General features: G+C 34.8%; 1 protein-coding gene across 2 annotated transcripts; it reads left to right on the top strand.

Moving 5' to 3' along the window:
• Positions 1-4,527: 4,527 nt before the first annotated feature.
• Positions 4,528-21,155, top strand: LOC142630258 (uncharacterized). Of its 2 annotated transcripts, XM_075804238.1 has the most exons (8): positions 4,528-4,883; positions 5,427-5,869; positions 7,319-7,438; positions 7,564-7,617; positions 9,297-9,460; positions 14,301-14,477; positions 15,818-15,899; positions 20,769-21,155. In XM_075804238.1, the coding sequence occupies exons 2-7, from the start codon at positions 5,468-5,470 to the stop codon at positions 15,870-15,872; spliced, it is 972 nt and encodes a 323-aa protein (XP_075660353.1). In that variant the 5' UTR covers positions 4,528-4,883; positions 5,427-5,467; the 3' UTR covers positions 15,873-15,899; positions 20,769-21,155. The 2 variants fall into 2 exon arrangements, with proteins under 2 accessions (XP_075660353.1, XP_075660352.1); XM_075804237.1 differs by lacking the exon at positions 15,818-15,899 and having other exon boundaries at positions 4,534-4,883.
• The last annotated feature ends 445 nt before the right edge of the window (positions 21,156-21,600 follow it).

Here is a 21,600-nt window from a genome sequence, read left to right as displayed (position 1 = left end):
TATCATAAATTTATGATGGTACTATAGCACAATTGTAAATTTTTTAGAATTACAAGACTTGGTAATGATATTTTTTTGTGCTTTGATGCTAAAATATAGCAACATATACCATATACAACACCGGGTACTGATGCTTTAAGGATTGCTATTTTTTAGACAAAATAAAGGTGGGGTATATATTTTATGTGTGTGTGTGTGTTTTGAGGTGAGTCTGACTTGGGACATATTTTCCATCGTAAGGAGATTAATGTCATGTGGTTGCTTCCCTAAAATCATTGAAGAGTGAAGGATAATGTAAAGTTGTAATTTTCAATTATGTTTTGTTGGCTTTAATTTCGTGTTAAATTTGATTGTATTTATTCAATCATTTCCTTGTATGTTTGTGAGATTTAATGTAAGGGTTGAGTGCAAGAGATTGGTGAAGAACTTTGAAGAACAGGGTAACTCGAGACTTGCTCGCAACTGGCTTACGAGTGGATAACTCGTGAAATGTCACATAAGAAACAAATGCTGGAAGCTGAAGAGTGGAGATGATCTGCGAGATGCACTACCAGCATGTTAAGTGTGCTTTCATAATTTCTTTACCCACACTATAAAAGCCCACATTACCCACGAAATTGTAAGGAGACTTTTAGAGAGAAAAAAATAAAACCTTACAAATACACTTGAGAGTTAGAAATTGTAAACCCCCAATTATCTACACATTTCATCCAAACTTGAGGAAAATGTTGGCTGTAAAGTTTTTCAGTTCATCCAAATGATGAAGATCAAGAAGCACCTTAGTAACAAAACCCTTAGCGCAAAGATGCAGTAGCTTCTTCAAGGAATATGATGAATTATGGCAAATTGTCTCCAGTCACAATATGCATGAATAATGAATTTGCATCCACTTGCATCATCTGAGACGACCCTTAAAATAATCTTTATATATGTCTAGGGTTATGAGAAAAGAAACCCTACACAAATACACTTGGATATGCGTGAAAACAGATCTGGAAATCTGAATTTCATAATTCTTGATAGATACTGTTTTTGTCAAGCAGCTGTCGAGCATACACATTAAACCTCGATAGATATTATCTGTTTAGCTATCTGTCGAGTTTTAATGAACAACACTTCTTCACTTGTTTCTTGAATAGATTTGCATGGCTCCAATACTAGACTTGTACTCTTGTTCCTTGAAATACTAAATCCATCCTAGATCTACCTAATTACAAGTAAAGTGCATTTTGTCAAAGGATTAGCCAATTTACACAACATATATTCTAACAAGTTCCACATATGTCCTAACATGGTGCCTATTGGAAGCATTGAATGAAGCTATTCTTTGGTGGATGCAATTTGGATCTAATTGTGGGATTCAAATAACTAGTAAAAATAAGACTTGGTGAAGTCTGTTAGAAGTTGGAACTCGAAGGGCTCAAGTACAGTGGGTAGGTTAGGCTTGAAGGGCATTTTTGATATCCTTGTACTCAAACTTTATTCATATTAGTGATCATTTCGGCTTGGAGGGCCATGCAAAGGTTTTTACACCGAGTACTTAGGTTTTCCTCTTTGATAACATGTCTCGGTGTCATCTTATGTTTGCATCTCTCTTCCCTTACTCTTTGTGCTTTACATATATTATGTAATTTAAAAACAATTTAGTCATAAGTTTAAAATTGGGGGTCTAAACAAATAAGTTTTAGTATTTTACACTATTGAGCTTTTAGATAAGTTGAGTCCTAAATTGCCAATGTAAATATGAGTTTTTTTTTTTGTTATTTTTTTTGAGAAGCAAGTAAATTCATATTATTAAGCTAAAGCAGAAAAATCATACAAGAAAACATCCTCTAAATCACTAGGTAGCTCTTCTACCCATACATCAAAATCTACGGATGAAACCGCTCTCCTAGCTAAGGCATGAGCCAACTTATTACTCTCCCTTCGAACATGTTGAAATTGACAAGCTTGCAAAGAAACCCCTTGCCTTCGTGCATCCTCAATAACATTCCCATACAAAGTATTGCAACGCTCCTTAGATTTCAAAGCCCGAACCACCTTTAAACAATCACCCTCCACTACAACCTTGAAGATGCTCAATTCTTTAGCACAAACAACAGCCCAAAGAGCAACCAAAGCTTTAGCTATGTAAACAGAATGAGGAAGCCCAATTTTCTGACTCAAGGCAGTGATAACATTACCAGAGTTATCCCTTATCACCACTCCCAGACCTTCATAACCCAAAGAATCAAAGATTGCTACATCATAATTGACTTTGTACCAATCAGCCACAGGTGGAACCCAGCAAGCAGGAAGACTTCCAACTCTCGGCCTAACCTCATGCTTATTTGCATCAAAAAAATTCAACAACCAAAGCTTTTGCTCTTTCACCAATTTCATGTATAGGCCACACTGATTTAAGCACAAGCAAACGATTTCGCTTCTGTCATAAACACCACGCCATTGTAGCAAATAAAGCTACATGAAATGCAGACCTGTTATGCAACTCTTCCTCCAGTAGATCATAAAAAGTTCGATAGGCTTTTCTGTAGTACGGAACAAAACTGATATTTGACTTCCACACCGCTTGAGCATGCTTACACAGCCATAGACTATGCAATGTAGTCTCTTGAAATTCCCCACACAGCTCACAATTATCCTCAACAGGCAAATGCCGAGCTTTCAAGCCCTGTTTTGTAGGCAATGACTCACTAGTAGCACGCCATATAAAATGGCGAATCTTATTTGGTGTCCGAATCTTCCAAATACCCTTCCAAACATGTTGGAACTGCTTCTGGGACGAGGAACCAGGTTCTTGGCAGCTGACTTCATCCATCAGCATCCTATAAGCACTCTTGACGCTATAATTTCCATCGGGAGTTAAAGGCCAAGTCAGCAAGTCTTCAACCCGCCCTTCACTAACAGGAATGACCTTAATCATCTCAGCTTCCCACGGCAAGAAAGTCCTCTCCAACAACCCCGGATCCCATACTCTAGTGCCTGGGTAAAACAGATCCTTTACATGAACTACTGTTGAATTGAGTCTTGGGGAAATAATCTTACTATGATCAAGTGTAGGTAACCATCTATGACCCCAAACATCAATTTTACTCCCATCACCAACTCTCTAAACAACCCCTTTGTTAATTACCTCACGCGCCTGTAGGATGCTCCGCCAATCATATGAACACCGAGGATGAACACTAGCATCAATTATATTTCCAGACGGAAAATACTTTGCACTAAATACCTTGAACACAAGCGTATCCCTTTGATGAAGCAACCTCCACACCTGTTTAGCAAGCAAGGCATTATTAAATTTCTGAATATCTCTAAAACCCATACCTCCGACTGATTTTGAAGAACAAAGCGTACTCCATTTAACCCAATGCATTTTTCTTAGACTCTCCTTGACCCCACCAAAACCTTCGAATTATGGCTTCAATATCTTTTGCATAAACCCACCAGTAACTTGAAAACACTTATAGAATACGTAGGAATAGCTTGGACCACAGCCTTGATCAACACTTCCTTCCCTGCTTAAGATAAAAGCTTTTCCTTCCACCCTTGCATTTTAGCCCAAATACGTTTCTTAAGTTGGGTAAACCACGCTTTCTTTCCTTGTCCAACAAAAGAAAGGAGCCCCAAATACTTCTCATAGTGCTAAATTCCTGGAACCTGTAGAGATAATTTAACAGCCTCCTGAATCTGCACATCAGAATTTCTACTAAAAAATAAGGTGGTCTTATTTTTATTTATCATGAATCACATAAGGAATGCAAGAGACCTTGAATGGGTTTATATTCAAGTGTGTTAGTCATTGCGTTGGCCCCAAGGGGCAATTTACTTTTATGGAAAAGGGAGGACCTACGCAAGTGGGCTTGTCAAAACCATATTTTGTCCACCCGAATTTCCCCAAAAAAAAAAAAAAAAACTCTTAATCTTGGCCCTAAAAGAGCTTGATTTACAATTCTTGAAAATCCAAGGGATGAGGTTTATTAATAGAGTCAAGTTACATTGATAGAATGGTCCAAGTATGTAGTAGAAAGCATGACCCTAGCTCGAGCTTGCTTTGATAAAGTAAAACCCTAATTAACCGGGACATATAATTTAGTCAAAGATTTGATCGTCCGAATAAATTAACCACCATTGGGATAATGGTGAAACTACTCACAAGCCATGATCTAATGTAGGACAAAGATAAGAAAAACTACTTTTTCAAAGCTTCTACAACCTTTGAATCCAAGCTTGTAACCAAAACAACCCAAGCTTGGAATCAATGGAAAGTATTTAAATGTGAACGCATAAACCAAGAAGAAAAATTAATTTTTTTCAAAGCTTCTACACGAAGCTATCTATCTAGAAAGTTTGTTGGAATTTGTGAGGAAACTAACTTATAGAATAATCAATTATTTGTGATTGAACCCCCCTCACTCTTGTAGGGCAAGGTTGGCCCAACCAACAATACCAACACAAGCCCAATAATGCTACGCTACCTTGGACAATTACCACTTGATGGCTCAGCTCAGCAAAGCCGAAGCGTCCTGGAATTCATGTCCAAACTTCCACACTCATTGATATGACCAAAATGATGTCGTGTGGTATAAAACTCAAAAACATTTAGATGAATTCTACTTCAATCCCCCAGACCCAGTTGACTCTATGACTATGATGCCGTCAACCCGAACCCGACTGTGTGACGGATCTTCTCAGAATCCATTATTTATGCCGTCTCCAATTATAGTATGGATAAATATTATTAGCCCCCCCCCCCCCCCCCAAAACAAAACAAAACAAAACAAAATCTTCATTGGTATGAAATTATAAAATATTAAATATAAAGTCCTCAACGCTTCTTCTTGCAAAGACATAAAGAAGCTTGGGAGATTATAGTGAAGAAGGTACTCGCTCATTTCTCACCATCTATCAGTTTTTGATTTTTTATAAATTATTCTGATTATGCCAATTGTAAATCAGTTTTTTTTTTTTTGGATTTGATTTGGTGGGTTATTGGCTAAGCTCTTTAAAGTATTATGTATTCGTAGGTTAATATGTTTGGTCTTGCTTTCAAGTTTGAGTTAAAATTCGTAGGAGAAAACGAAATGGGTATAGTTAGCTACATTGACATCTACAACAGTCTAAGTTCTTTACTATAAATTTTTATTAATTAATGGATTACTGTAACCCACACATCCAATCTAATCTAATCTAATCTAATCTAATAGGAATTAGTTCATTCAAAAAAAAAAAAAAAAAATTTAAGTTGAAAGAACAAAAAAATTAACAAATATCTGAATTCTCCGTGAATCTGTATAATGATTTATTATATATGATGTAATTAATGATTCAATCCTGCTTTCATCTCCAACTTAAGAAACCATGACAGATACCAATGATTAATTATTTGTTTGTATTGAAAAAAAAAAATGTACAATTTCTTGCAGCATTGTAGGTTGAAGGAATTTGGTTGGCTCTCACACCCCACATGGTAATGAGGTTCATCCCTTCTTACTCATGTGCCTCTCAAAAACCCATGAATTTGAACTATCTTTCTAAACACATTGCTACATTAAGCAAATACAAAACAGACATAAAGAGGGGTTTCGTTGAACGGCCTCAAATACTACCTTTAACTTCTAGAGATGCTGTTGGCTTGCGTGTCTTTGTGCTCTCTGACTTGCACACAGACTATGCAGAGAACATGAGATGGGTGAAGTCCATATCTACTGTGAGACACAAGAAGGATATTATTCTCATAGCCGGTGATGTGGCAGAAATATATGGAAATTTTGTTTTGACTATGTCTCTTTTGAAGGATAGATTTGAGCATGTCTTCTACGTACCAGGAAACCATGATCTTTGGTGTCGTCGGGAAGGAGAAGATTATGTAAGAAACATCATTGATTTCCTAGAAATTCGCATCCTTCAAATTCTTTTAGATATGTTACGTTCGATTATTCCATACTGAGATGTGCTAGGTTTATATCTGTCTCTTTGTTTGTATATTTATGAATGTACGCATGCAGGATGGTTTCTCAGGTTATCATTGGTTAGTTAAACAATTTCTTACCATTACAGGTTTGAATCTGTCAATGAGGTGGCCCAAGTGGGACCAATGTTTGGATACTCTAGCTCAGTTTGTTTGATATTGGATCAAGTTGCTATGGTTAAGCTTAATAACCCTGTTGAAGTTTGATTTATTAAAAAGCAGCAGGCCCTGTTAAAGTATGGTGGGGTGACAGTGCCTAATCATGGTCAACAGTGTAATAGAGTTTGTCATTCGCCTAGTCTATAGTTCATTTGCATGTTATGATTTAATAGCTGTGCCATCATTTATTGAAATTTCAAGGCTAAGATATTCAAGAAGCTATTCAACTGTTTATCATAAGCAGCTTTAAATAACTTGTGAACTTTGTGCTGAAAAGTGTCTCATTTCTTTTTAAGAAGTAATGTCACTGTATCATCCTTTTTTGAACTGTTCATAAGCTCTGTTGGCCTTGTGTTTCTCTAGTTTGGCTTGTTAATTGATTGAAATAAGAACATAAAGCATGAGTTTTGATTCTTTAGGCTGGTGAAAAACAGAGGCAGTGCTCCTGGGCATAAGTACAAACTGCTTAGCTCATCAGTGGTGAATGCCCCTGGATTACTTGACTACTGGTTCTACAGGTGGGGTCATTTGCCTGTAGGTTTTACTAGCTAAAGGCGAGTCCAAAGGGCTGTTGTTTAGAAAGTTCCCTACATTAAAATAAAATAAAATAAAATAAACACAGAGGCAGCTTATTGATAATCCTAGCTTGAGCAAAGACTATTCTACTTATTACTAAAGACTCTTATTACTCTCATGTGTATTACACTTGGTGGAGTGTGTAAGAGAGCTAACTTTCATGTACTTCAGGTTCAACTTGATCTAAAAAATCGGCCTGTTCTAAAATTAAGCTTAGCTTCCTTAATTATTAATTAATTCTGGAGGAGAATCTTAATAATCTGAACCTGAGCTTTGGACAAGCTGTTTGTTCTATTAAAAGCCCTAATTTTATTTATATACTTCCCACCCCTACCCCTCTTCTTCTTTTTATTAGTTTTCTCATTAAACCTTATACATTTGACCTTTCACTGAAACTATATGGTTACATCTGATAAATATCTGTTATCAGTTAGACAGTGAAAGTTTATCTTTCTAGGGCTGGCTCCTGCTCAATTTACAATGCTTGGCAATGACATTAGTTATATCTTTTTCAGAATTTGATTCCTGTTAAAGCTTGTTCTTCAATTTATTTTTCTGATATTTCAATGCTTATGGAAATAATCATCTGAGCATCTAAAGTTGTGTTTCCAGGTTGATTCTCTTCAAAAGCTAAATAAATTGCTTGATGCATGTAGAGTACTTGGAGTTGAGACTAATCCTATGGTTGTAGATGGCTTGGGAATCATTCCTTTGTTCTCCTGGTACCATGAGGTGATTGGTTTATTAGAGTGTATTTTGCATCCATTCTGCAATTTTTAGCTCCAATAACATTGATGACTTTTCCATGTGGTGCTTAATTATGAATTCATGTATGGACTGTCCCCCTTTTATTGCAGAGCTTTGATCGAGAGAAGGATATAACTGGCATCCGCATTCAATCGTTGGAGATGGTGATTCACTTTCCTTCCTCCTAGTAAGGGTCTTTATGTTTTTTATCTTTAATAATGCTTGATGTGGGTCCTATTCTCTTAGCAGAGCAGCAGGCCTTTTATTTTCTCTGATAAGAATAGTCACCTACTGCAAAATGACTAAACTGAACTGGCAATGTTCTGCACACTTTCATGATGCCTAACTAGTTGTGTATTAGATAAAAAAATTTCATTCCTAGATTTTTTGGGCCCTCATAGATAATGGATTTGCATCTTACAGGCTTTATATTTGTAGCATGGTGTGTAAAAATTTGCTGTCTTTTTCTTTTCATATTAGTTAATGGAACAGTAATTGGACAAGTGTTGGTAAAAGCACCAGGCGCACATTTAAAAAAAAAATTGATAAATTTGAAAATAATTATAAATGAAAAATACAACAATTAGTGATCAAATAATCATATATATTGAAATAAAACATTTAATATAATTCATATAACATTTATATAAGCCGCTCCTTTTGCGATTTTACCACAAAATTGCAATTCAAGTCATTTTTATTTTCTAAATCAGCTAAATATGAATACTTCCGTCAATATCCTTTCTTGAATCTCCAGTAACCTTAATGCACTTTGACTAATTACTAATATTATTTAATAATGTAATCACTTAATAAGTATCAGTTTATAAGAATTAGTCAATATATGATCAATGGTGGACTGTGGAGTGATTGCCGTCCCAAATGGGTCTTATAGAATTTGTTAAGTTGGAGGAATTGGGAAGTGTATAGTAGCAGACTGTAACATTGAATTTTATACACGAAATCAATGGTTTATACTTTATATCAATAATGTTAAGATACTATGGCTATATTCAGTTTTGGTTTATTTCTTTTGAAAATTTAAAATAAATAAAGGGAAAAAAAGTGCACCTTGCTTTTGAGGCGAAAAGCGCTGGAGCTTTGGTGCTTCTAGCTTTGTGCTTAAGCACGCTTTTACCAAAACTTATTGGACATTTGAATGGATTGTTTAATTAGTACACACTAAATTGGTCACAGAGTCATGTTTATTTATGATGAATCTCATCACTCTATGTTGTAGTGTTTTTATTTTTCTCAGTTTATTTGGTGATTAATTGCCTTATAGGCTAGGATTTGTTGCACACTATTCCACTTGAAATTGGTTGTTGGACACTTGAGTGCACTATTTGGTAACTGATAAAAATAAAAGTTCATTTTTGTAGGTGAAATATGAACATATATTTGTAACGTTTTCTTGATGGTTTATGGTTTGTCAGTTTGCAGCCACTCAAACACGCATAATTATAAATGTTATATTGATGGAACACATATATAGCAGCACCCGGTGTAAAAATCTTGGAACTGATGTGTCTGGCACCCACTACTGTCTTAAAACATGATATCATGTTCATTTACTCAAACCATTTCATATAGGCATTTATAATGACAGCATATAGATTTTTGTATGTTGAAATCTTGGGCACATATATAGCAGCACTCCACGTAGAAACCTCAGAATGATATCCTTGTGGGATGTTTTACTTCCTTTGCATATCCATCCATCTCCATTATTTGTTGGTTACTTGGTTTACATCATTTGGGTTTTCATTTTGACTGCTTTATAATGCAGTAGGTCCTCAATTATGAAATAGGTTTGTGCCCATCCTTTTGATTCTCTATGTAGGCATGCAAGGACTTTCATGCATGCAAGTGGCCTGGGGGACTTTCAAATGGAGATACCTCCCTTTCTTTGTACTTTGATGCAATCAATGAAAAGAGTCTTAATGTGGTCAAGGAAATCCAGGGGACTTGTAGCCAAATAATTACATTTTCTCACTTTGTTCCCAGGTCAGTTAATCACTCTTCTGATATTCAATCTTCTTCAGTTAGTTTCCTTCTCATTTAAATTGGATAGTTGGAAAATTTGCTGATTGTAACTATGACCAAGTTTTAAGAATCTTATATTACTAGTTGCTAACCCGTGTAATGCACGGGAATAGCTACCGGATGAGTTTCAAGGAAAAAAAGAAATAATTTTTATTTATTAGTTTTTTTGTGAGAATGAATAAGAAACCTAATTTTATTTATATATATATATATGTATATATAATATATGTTGTAATATATATACTAAAAGGTGGCCATTAAAATGTCATAACTATTCAAATTAGACATACCAAAGGTGCCTATTGAAATGTCATAATTCTTCATATTTGATATATATTAAAGGTGCTTATTAGCAAAAAAGGTGTCTATTAAATAAAAATGTGTCTATTGATCGAAAATGTGCATATTGAATGAAAATATGCCTGTTAAGGGGTTATAATCTTTTGGGTATAAATAGTGGTTCATATTCATTTGGTAACTTCTTAATTTATTCTCTTTCATATTTCTTAGAAACACAAAAAACCTGTGGGTTTTCTCCAAAACTTCTATTTGTAAGTTAATTTTCTTTGTTAAATAATAAAAACGTCTAGAAGTCAAGCCACACCAATGGTGGCAACAATAATATTGAATGATTTCTTTATTTGGTTACTTTTTCTCAAACTTTTATCTTTAATCTTTCTTAAAAACACACGAAACATGTGGATCTTTTTCAAAATTTCTATTTGTAAGTCGATTTTTTTTTTTTGTTAAATAATGAAATGGTCTAAGAATCAAGCCACACCAATAGTAGCAACAATAATACCGAATGATTTCTTTACACACCTTACAAATCCTATTCTTCTTGGATTTCTGATTCTCTTCCCTATGAATCAAAACAATCCAAAAGTATTTAAATATATTATACCACGAAAACTGATAGAGAATCAACCAAATTCATATAATATATTATAACAATGAATGTTATATATATCATACAATTGCAACAGTTATATAAAAGGTCAATTTAGTGGGCCATTAATAATTATTGAACATTAACGAAATATTTCAAAAAATTTATCAAATAGTGCAATCAGTTATTGCTATATATAAATATATATTGTGTATTCCAATTCCAAACGGTGCAGGCAGTTAGTTTTAAAAAGAAAAAAAAATTAAGGTTGAAAACAAAACTCCCTTTACGTGCAAACACGATTTTATTTATGCAAATCACCAATAGTTGAACTTATATAATTATCACAATTCAATCACAAAATAACTTCTCAAAACTTATTTAGTGCACACAGAAACTTTCCACTGAAATCACAAAAATAAATTGAGGAAAATCTGTCTCAAGATTGTTAGATATTATTACACATATAATTTACTTTTGTAGTTTTGTGAATAAGATCTATAAACAATATATGCACAAATCTGATCATGTCCCTTAGTTAAGGGGCAGTGTTTTGATAGTCTTTATATTATCGATGAACACATAAAATTTTATTGGTAATTTTTTTTTTTTGATAAATTTTTATTGGTAATATTAAAGTTTAATGAATTGTGCTTTTGTATTCTTGAAATCCTTTAATATATTTTTATATATATGGATTCATATATATGTGTGTGAATCATATAAGCCTTTTAACTAATGCTTTGAAGGTATATCAGTTCAAGTTTTTTTTTTTTTTTTTTTGGGCACTAAGAAGTATAACTGATGGATGAAGTGGCCCACAGTATATCTTTTAATGACAGTGCCAACTTTGCTAGTTTTTTTATTAGTGTTGTACACCGTCAATCTTTATATAGGATTCATGGCCTGACTTCAGTCGGATTAGTTTAGATCCTTGAATTGATAATATATGCATGATGTTACTTTGAGAAGTTAACTATGTAAACATTCAAGGAATTCTCTTTTTCGGTACTGATATAGATGCTCTCATGCTAATGCTAGAATTAGATTTTTAGGGCTTGTGCCCTAAGAGAAATAAAGTAAAACTTACAAAACAAATGAATACATAATGTTTGATATAAAACTGACCAAGATACAATGATCAACAACATGTAGAAGAAGCACTACAATTTCCAGGTACAACGAATAGAATTGTGTGTTTGTCTCTCTCTAAAGATTCTTATGAATGAATGAAAAAACTAACTTTTTAAAATGAAATAAGGGATGCCTTTTTATAGACACATTGACACCGATTCAGAATAGGCGTAATTGTGAATAGACATATTGAAAAGATACAATTGTTCGGTGTTTTTAAATGTATACGTGGCATAAATTTGTGTAGCCACATGGCACAATAAGAAGTGGTCAACAAAAAGTCAAACATTTCGACTATTAGTTATTATATAGATTAGCCATTTAAATAAATTATCAGAATTGATGTTTATGGTCTTAGTCATTTTCTTGAATTTACTTACTAGTTAAAATTGTAGACTTTATTGGCGGGTCAAAAAATTTTCTTTTACTAGAAAACCTGAAGCATTGGTGTTTGTCCCTCTAATCAAATAAGAAAGCAAGGGTTGAGGCCTATGTGTTATCAGTTGCAAACCATCTAACAACATGGCTAATCAAATCCTTCAGTCTAGTGAAAAATTTCAACCAAGTTAGACACAAAGTCGTAGAATATATGTTTATAGTAATATTCTTATTCTTTGCAATTGTCACTTGATGGTCCTTAAGCTTTTTTTCAAAATCTGTGATAAATTACCATTGACCAATGGTTTCAAAAGCCTAAGCTACTAAAAAATGTTGAATTTAATCCCTAAACCATTATTCTAACACTCCTCTTGTGTGGGCTTCAACACATGGGATTTTTAACGTTTTAAATAGAATGTATAGTGTAGGCAAGGTTCGAACTCAAGACTACTTGTTTTAATACTATGATAAATTACTGATCGTCCCAAAAGGTTAAGCTATTAGGAAATGATGAATTTAATCACTTAATCATTATTCTAACAATCTTCAAGGATCTCATTTAAGCAATGAGAGACATAACAAGTCCAAATCAATATTTTCCTCTTTTGTGTTAAACCTCAGGCCAATTTATAGTTTGGACTTGGTTGTATTATCTGTCTATTTTCCTCTTTTTGTATTAAATCCCTGGCCAATCTCCAATCTTCTCTACAATGTCATGTAGCTTCTCAAACTTCATCTTAGCTATTTTTGAAATTTCTAAGGTGTAATATCGAATGTAAGAAAAATGCTTCCATTAGGACTGTTCACTAGAAAATTGAGTATAGATCATCTTCCTTTTTTCTTTTTCCTTCTTTAACCATCAAACATAATTGAACAACCTGTTTTCTTCCATTCTTGCCTATAGCGTTGAAGCATATCTAATGTCCTATGCACTTCTTCAAGAATTCTCCCTAATGATGCAGTAAGAAGGTGGCTTGAGCCTTGAGCTTAATCTAATGATGCGATAGAAGAACTTAGCCATTTGCTGATGAACTGTTTTACATTCTTCTTTTTTAAATATTTGTTTCATGGTTGTCTAATTTCATTTTCTAGGAAAACCATCCATAGTTTTCTTTATGTTTTTTTTAAGTAAAATTTTTGAACTACAGCATCTTCATTTTCCATATCCAACAATCTCTTCATTTTATAGGGTTCTTTCGAATGAGTTTTTAAATGGCCAAAATATTTTTTCCCAACTTCCTCTTGCACTTGAGACAGGGCCTCAATATTTTCTATAGTTCCAGTTACATAATGTTAATTTGATACATGCTCACAAACTAGCAAAGGAAACCCAAAGAACTTATAGAGTTTGTGGAATTGGTTAGATGAAGATAGTAGCAGCTGCATTAATGGTTGTAGTGATGGCATTGCTATATTGCTTGCAATTAGCAATGTCTGGGGAAATATTGGTGGAAGTCTGAGGTGTAGTAGTTGTTGTTGATATGGGGTAGTGCAGTCTAGAAAAAATGGGTGCAGCTCTAGGGCCGCTGCACCTGCACCGGACTCATGGCGACACAGTGACGCTCCTCTGACGCGCCGATTCGGCCTTTTTTTTTTTCCGATTCGCGCTGATATGGGCCGATTCCAGCAGATTCGTGCCGATTTGGGCCGAAACTGGCCAAAATACATATTAAAATAATAATAAAATTCAACTTGTGGGTTGTATTCTAATTTATGAATATCATGTTTTAGTTATTATCTACTATTACTCTTAAATTGGTATATATTTACAATTATATGAAAAAGTATGCTTAGCAATATATAGAAAATATAAATAAAAATATTTTTAATAAATTTTTAATTGCCGCACCCACATCCTACTTTTTCAAAAATTGTCGAGTCTCGCACTCGTATCTGCACCCACACCCGAATCTGAATACACACCCGTGCTTCATAGGGTGCAGTAGTGGGTGGTGGTGAAGCAGACTAAATTGGTGTTGTATAGGAAGTGGTGGAAAGGTGGTAGTTGGAATGTATCGGGTGTCAATGGTGTGCTCCTGTACACCAAGTTTTATCTTGGCTTTGTTTAAAAGATTCCTGTAAATTGTTTTGCCCATTTTTTCCCTTTTATTTCTGTCTTTACCAAAAGGAAAGAAGAGAATACAAATGGTTCATGCCATATGAAGTGAACTTTATGTCGAAAAAACTGGAGCAATGTTGGTTGAGCCACAGTGGTTTTGTGAATTTTTAGTAGCATTACTGTATTGGAAATTTGAGCATCCCGAATATAGAGCATTTTGTTCAACTATAAAATTCCCAAGTAACCCCTGAACCTCAACTACAGATTAGTTATGTTGTTTTGTGAATAGAGCATCCTATAATTTGTGTGGCACATTGCTGATTGCATTCCATCTTCTTCAGGCAAGAGCTGTGTCCAGAGAAGAGGATGCTATTCTATCCCAAGCTCCCAAAAATTATTGGCTCGGATTATCTTGAGGTTCGGATAAGGTCTATACATGGAATCCAGGGGAGTGGATCTGCATGTCATGTGTTTGGTCATACTCATTTCTGCTGGGATGCTGTGCTTGATGGAATAAGGTAAGGTTTGTTACTAGTTAACAATAGTAAAGGTAGATCCTGAGGAAATTTACTAACAAATATGCATATTTTTTCAGTAAAAGGATATAGAGAATGTTTTTTGGAACTAAGGCTTGGTTGTTGTTTATATTTTTTTGATAGGTAATAAAATCTTCTATTGAAAATTAAATAGAGAACTCCCTGTGTACTCAAGCAATATACTAGGGAAACTACAAAGATCAACACAATTTACGTAAGTCAAAAAACTCCTCTAGAGGAGAGAATAAGTAACTACTTAAAGCAGCTATCTAATCATACAGCAAACAAAGTAAGGACAGTTTCAGCTCAAAAGAAGAATTCTCAATCCCCTCAAAATTTCTCTTGTTCCTCTCTCTTCGGATGGTACACATAACACAAAGAGGAGTGGCCCTCCATACATCAACTGAACGATGTCTCCCAAAGCCCCGTCCAGCAAGCCAACAAATTCATTACCCTCTCAAGCATATCCCACTGAATCCCAAACTGACAGAACACTATAGACCGGATATCCAACAGATAGGCACAGTGAAGTAGTGATGATCTGTAGTCTCCCCACTGTTCTTGCACATACAACAGCAATCAATAAGACAGATGTCTTGCTTCTGAAGATAATCCCTGGTGAGAATTTTCCCTTGAGCTGTTGCCCATGTCAATAAAGCAATCTTAGCAGGGACCTTAACCTTCCAAATACATTTCCATGGGAAGAATAAGGTTGATTGGATGGTAATCTATATAATAACTAATAGCCGAAACGTTTGACTTTTTGTTGACCACTCCTCATTAAACCACGTGGCTATATAAATTAATGCCACATATACATTTAAAAACACGAACAATTGTAACTTTACATTTAAAAACACTGAACAGTTGGGACTTCTCATTTTTCAATAGGCACCTTTTCGGTTAATAGACCTATTTTCATTTAATATGCTCATTTTCAGTTAAAAGCTTTTTCTTGCTATTAAGGCTTCTTTACACCGTATGAGGGCTTTAAACTTTAAAGTTTATCCCACATGGTTTAAAACAAAATTCGGTTAAATTGAAAAACTGAGAGAATTTAAGAAATAGAGGGAGAGAGAAAGAGAGTCGCAAAGAGTGGAAAGAGAGGAAAAACTGAGAAATCTGGAGAGAGATAGAAATTTGAAAAATCTGTTCGCAAATTGCATCAAGCCGTAAGACAATCCAAGCCTAGATTCTTACCGGTTGCAAGGATCACGTATCATTCTAAACTTAAAGACCTGTTTCAATCTTTGTTTCCAGACATTCCGATCAAGAAAAAAGAGAACCACTTTTCAGTAAAACGACCTTTTTGATTTTTCCAGAAAAAGAAGCAGAAGAAGAAGGAATATGAAGCCGACTAAAAAGAGTTCCCTATGACTTTTTGGTTAACAATAACTCCAACGGGTAATTCTTTCTCTAACTTTTTTTCCTCTACAAATTTAAAGTTAAATTCGTTCCGTCATATGTATTCAAATCAACATTAAAAAAAAAAACTATTTATCCCTATTTCTCCACCCGATACTTCTTCTAAAAACTAAAACAAGAACTTCTTTTTTTTTTTTTTGAGAAGAAACAAGAACTCGATAATAATAAAAATTTCCCATCTCCGACTTCGTCATCTTTCTCCTTATCCCATAAATTTCTTTAAACACAGTACACACCTAGCACAAACCAAACCCATAAATCATCAAAACCAAAATAATCTCATCTCTCTCTTCATCATTTTCATCTTCATCCCATAAATTTCCTCAAACACAGTACACAAGCAACAGAAACCAAACCCGTAAATCACAAATACAAGCCAAACCCACAAATCACAAAATCTCGTTCTTTTCATCTCAGTCTCTTTCAGACTTTGCACTCTTTCTCTTTCCGCTCTCGGATCTTCCATTTCATGTCTATCTTCGTAAAATTTGGGTCTTTTTTGTTCAAATGATAGAGAAGAGATAGCGAGATGAGATAAAGAAAACGAAAGAAATTGTTGACAAAAAAAAAAACAAGGGAGGTAAGACGGAAAAAAAGAACAGAAACTCACAGGCACGGTGGAGGAAAGTCAAATTTTAGCCGCTAATAATTTGATTATACACAGTTTGAAACTTTCAAAGATAAAATGAAGAGAAAGTTTGAAATTTTTTTATCCAATGAAAATAAAAAAGCCAACTATGAAAGTTTGAAGCACTTTGCGTGGATATTGTGCTGCCAACACATTCTTGAAACTTGAGCACTTTTCATATTATGTTAATATTTTTTACTTTTCTTCAGTAGCTTCCTTTGGATTGTCTGCCCACTTAACTGAAGACTCTTTGGTTAAGGAAACAAAATCCTATGAGAACAAGATAATATGGGTTTAAAACTTAACATATTATTGGACTATCAAACTTCAATATCTATATATGCTTACTTAGAATTTAATATTTTTATTTACCTAAAAATTGTGATTTAAAAATATATTTGAAAGATAGATATTTATATTTATTTGGACTATTTTAGTCAAATTTTCAAATTTTCCAATTTATTATATTTTAAATAATAATTAAATTAATTATAATGTCATCACAATTTAACTTTGGTTTGATCTCGGTCCGACCTTAAAAATTTCGAACTTCTTCTTTACCCGGTTCGTTAAATGGTTAGATATTTATTTGCTTATGAAATATATCAAATATGATCTTCATTTTCACAAAACGTAATGTATCATATTCACAAAACTTCAATTAAAGCTTTCTTTCTTTTTGAAAAAATTTCAAATCCATTTCATGGGTTTGTCTATATTTTATTCATTGTTGATTTTTTTTTCATAGTTAATAGTTTTCTCGTGCATTGCACAGGTTAGCGACTAATGTAGTGAATAGTGGAGAGTTATTTATACTGATGCATTAACACACAATATAATAACATTAAGATTTTGAACAAGGAAATATCCCATGGAATGATGCACATAATATGACATTAATATTTTGAAACGGAAACATCCAACGGAATTTGGTGATAAAATGTTCCATATATGATAGATAAAATGAAGAATTAGTGATACCAAATGTAGAAATTTAGACTACTTATTTATTTGTTTTTATTGAAATTGCACACGCACTTGTGGTCTTGAACTCATGACTTCACCTTCCACCTTGTAAATGGTATCATTTTAACTAGAGCTCATTGGCGAAATTTAGACAACATATTCCTAGTTAAACACTTCAAGAGACCTAAACTCCTAGTCTCTCTCTCTCTCTCTCTCTCTCTCTTGTACACACCCTGATGGAAATATGCAAAAAGTAAGGGAGGATGTGCTGCTCTCTATATTATTATTTTCAAATGTTAACAATCCTAACAATAACAGCCTTTTGAGATATCTGCACTGCAGGTGACTGATAATATTTTAAGCTATTCCATATCTTGAAAATTTTCAGGGAAAAAATTTAGATTACCTCTTTTAAAGTTTCCAAAGTAATTGCAATGGGTTCTTTAAATTTCTATAGCAGCTTCCAGCCGGGGGGATGTGGTAATCCTTTTTCCTTGTTGTGGAAGTCTTGAATGGATTATCAACTAAAGCAATAGAGGGAGGTTACATGATGGGCTTTGTGGTGCTCATTTTTGCGAACTTTGATAAAGAAATAATGTAAGAGTTGAAAAAATTGACTTTTATAGGGCGGATGATGTGTTTTTAAGACAATTGAGATGTTTGAAGTTTTCATTTTGTGGCTGTCTCAGGTTTGAACTAATTTTGTTGTGACTGAGCACTGTAGATGTTAAGGACGTGATAAATTTGGTGGTGAGATTGGGGAGTTGGATAAGTAATGTTCATGAGTTTTCTGGCATCCCTATCTCATCTAGTGAATTATACTTTATGCAATGTTGAATAAATTATTAACGCGATGTGTTATACCATGTTGTATATGTTAGAGTGAATGCGAAAGGGGAAGCATAAAATAAAAACACTGAGAACACGAGGGTTACGTGGTTCAGCCTTGTTGGTTTACATCCACGGAGGAATTCCTTAAAGGTCTACATTTTTATTATGTAAGAATGTAGTACAATAGCCTGTTTTACAATGAACTCTAACATGAGTATATATAAATAACTAAACCCTAGACTACTAGTACAAGTAGGAGTGGGCTTAGGCCTGTTACATCGGGCTAATATGTCTAATACATCTCTAACACCCTCTCTCAAAATCAAGGCGAAAGCTCGATGAAGGCTTGAGGTTGGATAAGCATGAGAATATCACTTGGAGATGCCTTGAAGAATGCCTTTGAAGAAACCACAAGAAGAATGTGCCAATTGACCAATTTTGAAGCTTCAAATGAAGAAATAGAGTCGAAAATCAGAATCTACGCGAAAAACTGAGCAAGATAGGCCATTTCGGAAATTTTAACTTTTGGTCAAAGGTCAACGCAAAAGTCAGAGTCAACGGATCCTAATCAAGGTCAATGTGTGCTCACGAGTCAGATTCGGGTGGTCCAGGTCGGGTCAGTCTGGGTCAACGGTCAGCTAGGTGACGTGGTGCTGACAAGGCGACACTATTGACATGGTGAGCTACGTGGCTGATGACGTAATTAGGGCTGACATGGATCAAGCTAACGTGACTTTTGCTGACATCATCAAATGACGTCATGGATGACATGATCATAGATTTTTAGTGCGTGGCTGGAACGTGCGATGTCCACCGGTGCATGGAGGAGAAGCCAAAAACCCAGGCAACACATGTAGGTACGTGTTGGCGAGATAAGCGGCCGGACTTCTCAGGTTTTGCAGATCGGCAGTCTGTGAGGCCGACAGAGCGGCGCATGTAACCATAAACCTACTTGGGAGTCGAGAATTTTGGCAGCACATGGGGAGGTGTCGGAGTCGTTGGCGGCCCATGGTGGCGCGTGGGGCTTCCGTTGGGGGACAAGTTCTTGGGTTTTATTCACAAGAGGCCGTGGAGCACGTCTGTGGTGTTGGTTTTCATCAGGCGAAGCTTGGATTTGCACAGATCCGATAAGTTCGATCATGGCTTGCTTGGTTGTTAGATTTTGACACAGCACAGAGCCATGGTGGAAGCAAGATGCCATGGAGTCTAGATCCAGCAAGTAAGCATGTGTGACTTCAGATGGTGGTGTGCACATGATAATCTTCTTTGCTTGCTAGAGACGTTTGGTTCATGCCAAGAACAAAGTTTGGCTCTGATACTATGTTGAATAAATTATTAACGCGATGTATTATACAATGTTGTATATGCTAAAGTGGATGCGGAAGGGGAAGCATAAAATAAGAACACTAAGAACACGAGGGTTATGTAGTTACATCCACGGAAGAATCCCTGGCTACATCTTTATTATGTAAGAGTATAGTACAATAACCTGTATTACAATGAACCCTAACATGAGTATATATAGGCAACTAAACCCTAGACTACTAGTACAAGTAGGAGTGGGCTTGGGCCTATTACATTGGGCTAATATGTCTAGTATATCTCTAACATGCGAAAGTAACAAGAAAGTGCCTAGCTTTTGCTTTCTTTTTTGTGGGGGCTACAATTTTGATGAGCCGGAGGAAATTGATAAGGCATACTTTTCTGGTAAGGAATGGATTATGGCAGTTTGTCATTGAATTTGTGGAATTATTGTAGCAGTTTTAACGTAACTATGCAGGAGAAGAAAGTGGAGGTGGTGAAGAGAAAAGGAAGAGACTTTAATCTAAGGTGTACGGACATGAACATACTTACAGACCTATCAGTTCTCCAGAATGTTTAGACAGGGATTGCTATTGCTTGTTTATAATTGTGAATGATTAATAGTAAATGTATTCTTTGGGTGGTTGGTTACATACAGAAGAACATATGAAATATTTTACTAGGAAATATAGAGACTGGTTTATGTGTGCCTGGAATGTCCATTCACTTTGCAGGAGATGAAGATAGAGAAGAAAATGATGAAAAATATTAAATATTATAGTAGTTTCACCGTTACATATGGATTCACCCTTCCATTGTCATCTTTACCTATCCAAATATAATAGTGTTGACTTGTAACAATTGTTTGTACGATGCTTTGCCATGAGTAGTTGAGGAAACATTAGAAATTGCTACATTTTCTTAGTTTTTTTTTGTTGAGAAAGTAGATTTTCTTAGATTTAAACACTGGTTATGTATTACTTGAGCCTGGTATTTGTTAAGACTTGATGATATGACTTTTACTCGTAAAAGGAAACAGGAAAGAAAGAAAAAAGCATATACCATATTGATATGGGTTACACTTTCTTCTCATTCTAATTGCCGCCATTGATGTAATGCAGGTATGTACAGGCACCATTGGCTTACCCAAGAGAACGCAAGAGGAGGATGAATGGGGGTGAAGATTGGCTACCTTTTTGCATCTATAGTGGTGGAAACTTTGCTGATAGACTCTCCCCATGTTATTGGTCTGATTATTATTCTGCCAACCCAAGAACACCTCACAACACTGAGCTTGCTCCTTGGGTTGCCAGATTCTACAACCAAACATAATACTGTACATTTAGTATACCCCACTTGTTTCTATTCCCTATTCGAATGTATAAAAACTCAGATATCTCTTTTGACGACTATCTGTAAAATGATGTTACTTCCGAATGGTGTTTATTACATACATTTGTTTATAGATAGTGTTTATTACATATACCTAAATGCACACATTTTTTACACTTTGCACAACTGAAAAAGCAACTAAAACCGTGAGTTCGACCGTATTTATTCGTTCTTTATTTATAGACTCCGTCTGATGTGGCTGGCAACATGCCAACCTCCTTTGTGTATAGTGCATCTTATCAATGATCATGGAAAGCTAAATCAACTCAAGCTGGTTCAATTACTTAATTTTCTAGCTTCTGCAGCTTGTTTCTTTTATCCCGGAGTAAAATTCTTAAAAGTATGTTACCGGTAACTCTTAGAAAAACAATGGATCATTTTTGAGTATATAATCCAAAGGACAGGCCAAAATCAAGATATTCTTGTGTCAAATTGGAGAAAGCGGCAAGGTGTTTTCAGTATCTGAATTTAATCTTAGGTAGCTAGACAAGAGTGATTAAGAAAGAAATAAATTGTTCGGTGCAAAAGAGGGAAAGACAATCTCATTTCATTTCACGAGGC

This window comes from Castanea sativa, chromosome 4 (genome assembly GCF_040712315.1).
Source record: "Castanea sativa cultivar Marrone di Chiusa Pesio chromosome 4, ASM4071231v1".
NCBI lineage: Eukaryota > Viridiplantae > Streptophyta > Magnoliopsida > Fagales > Fagaceae > Castanea > Castanea sativa.
This window is presented reverse-complemented; position numbering and strand designations above follow the sequence as displayed.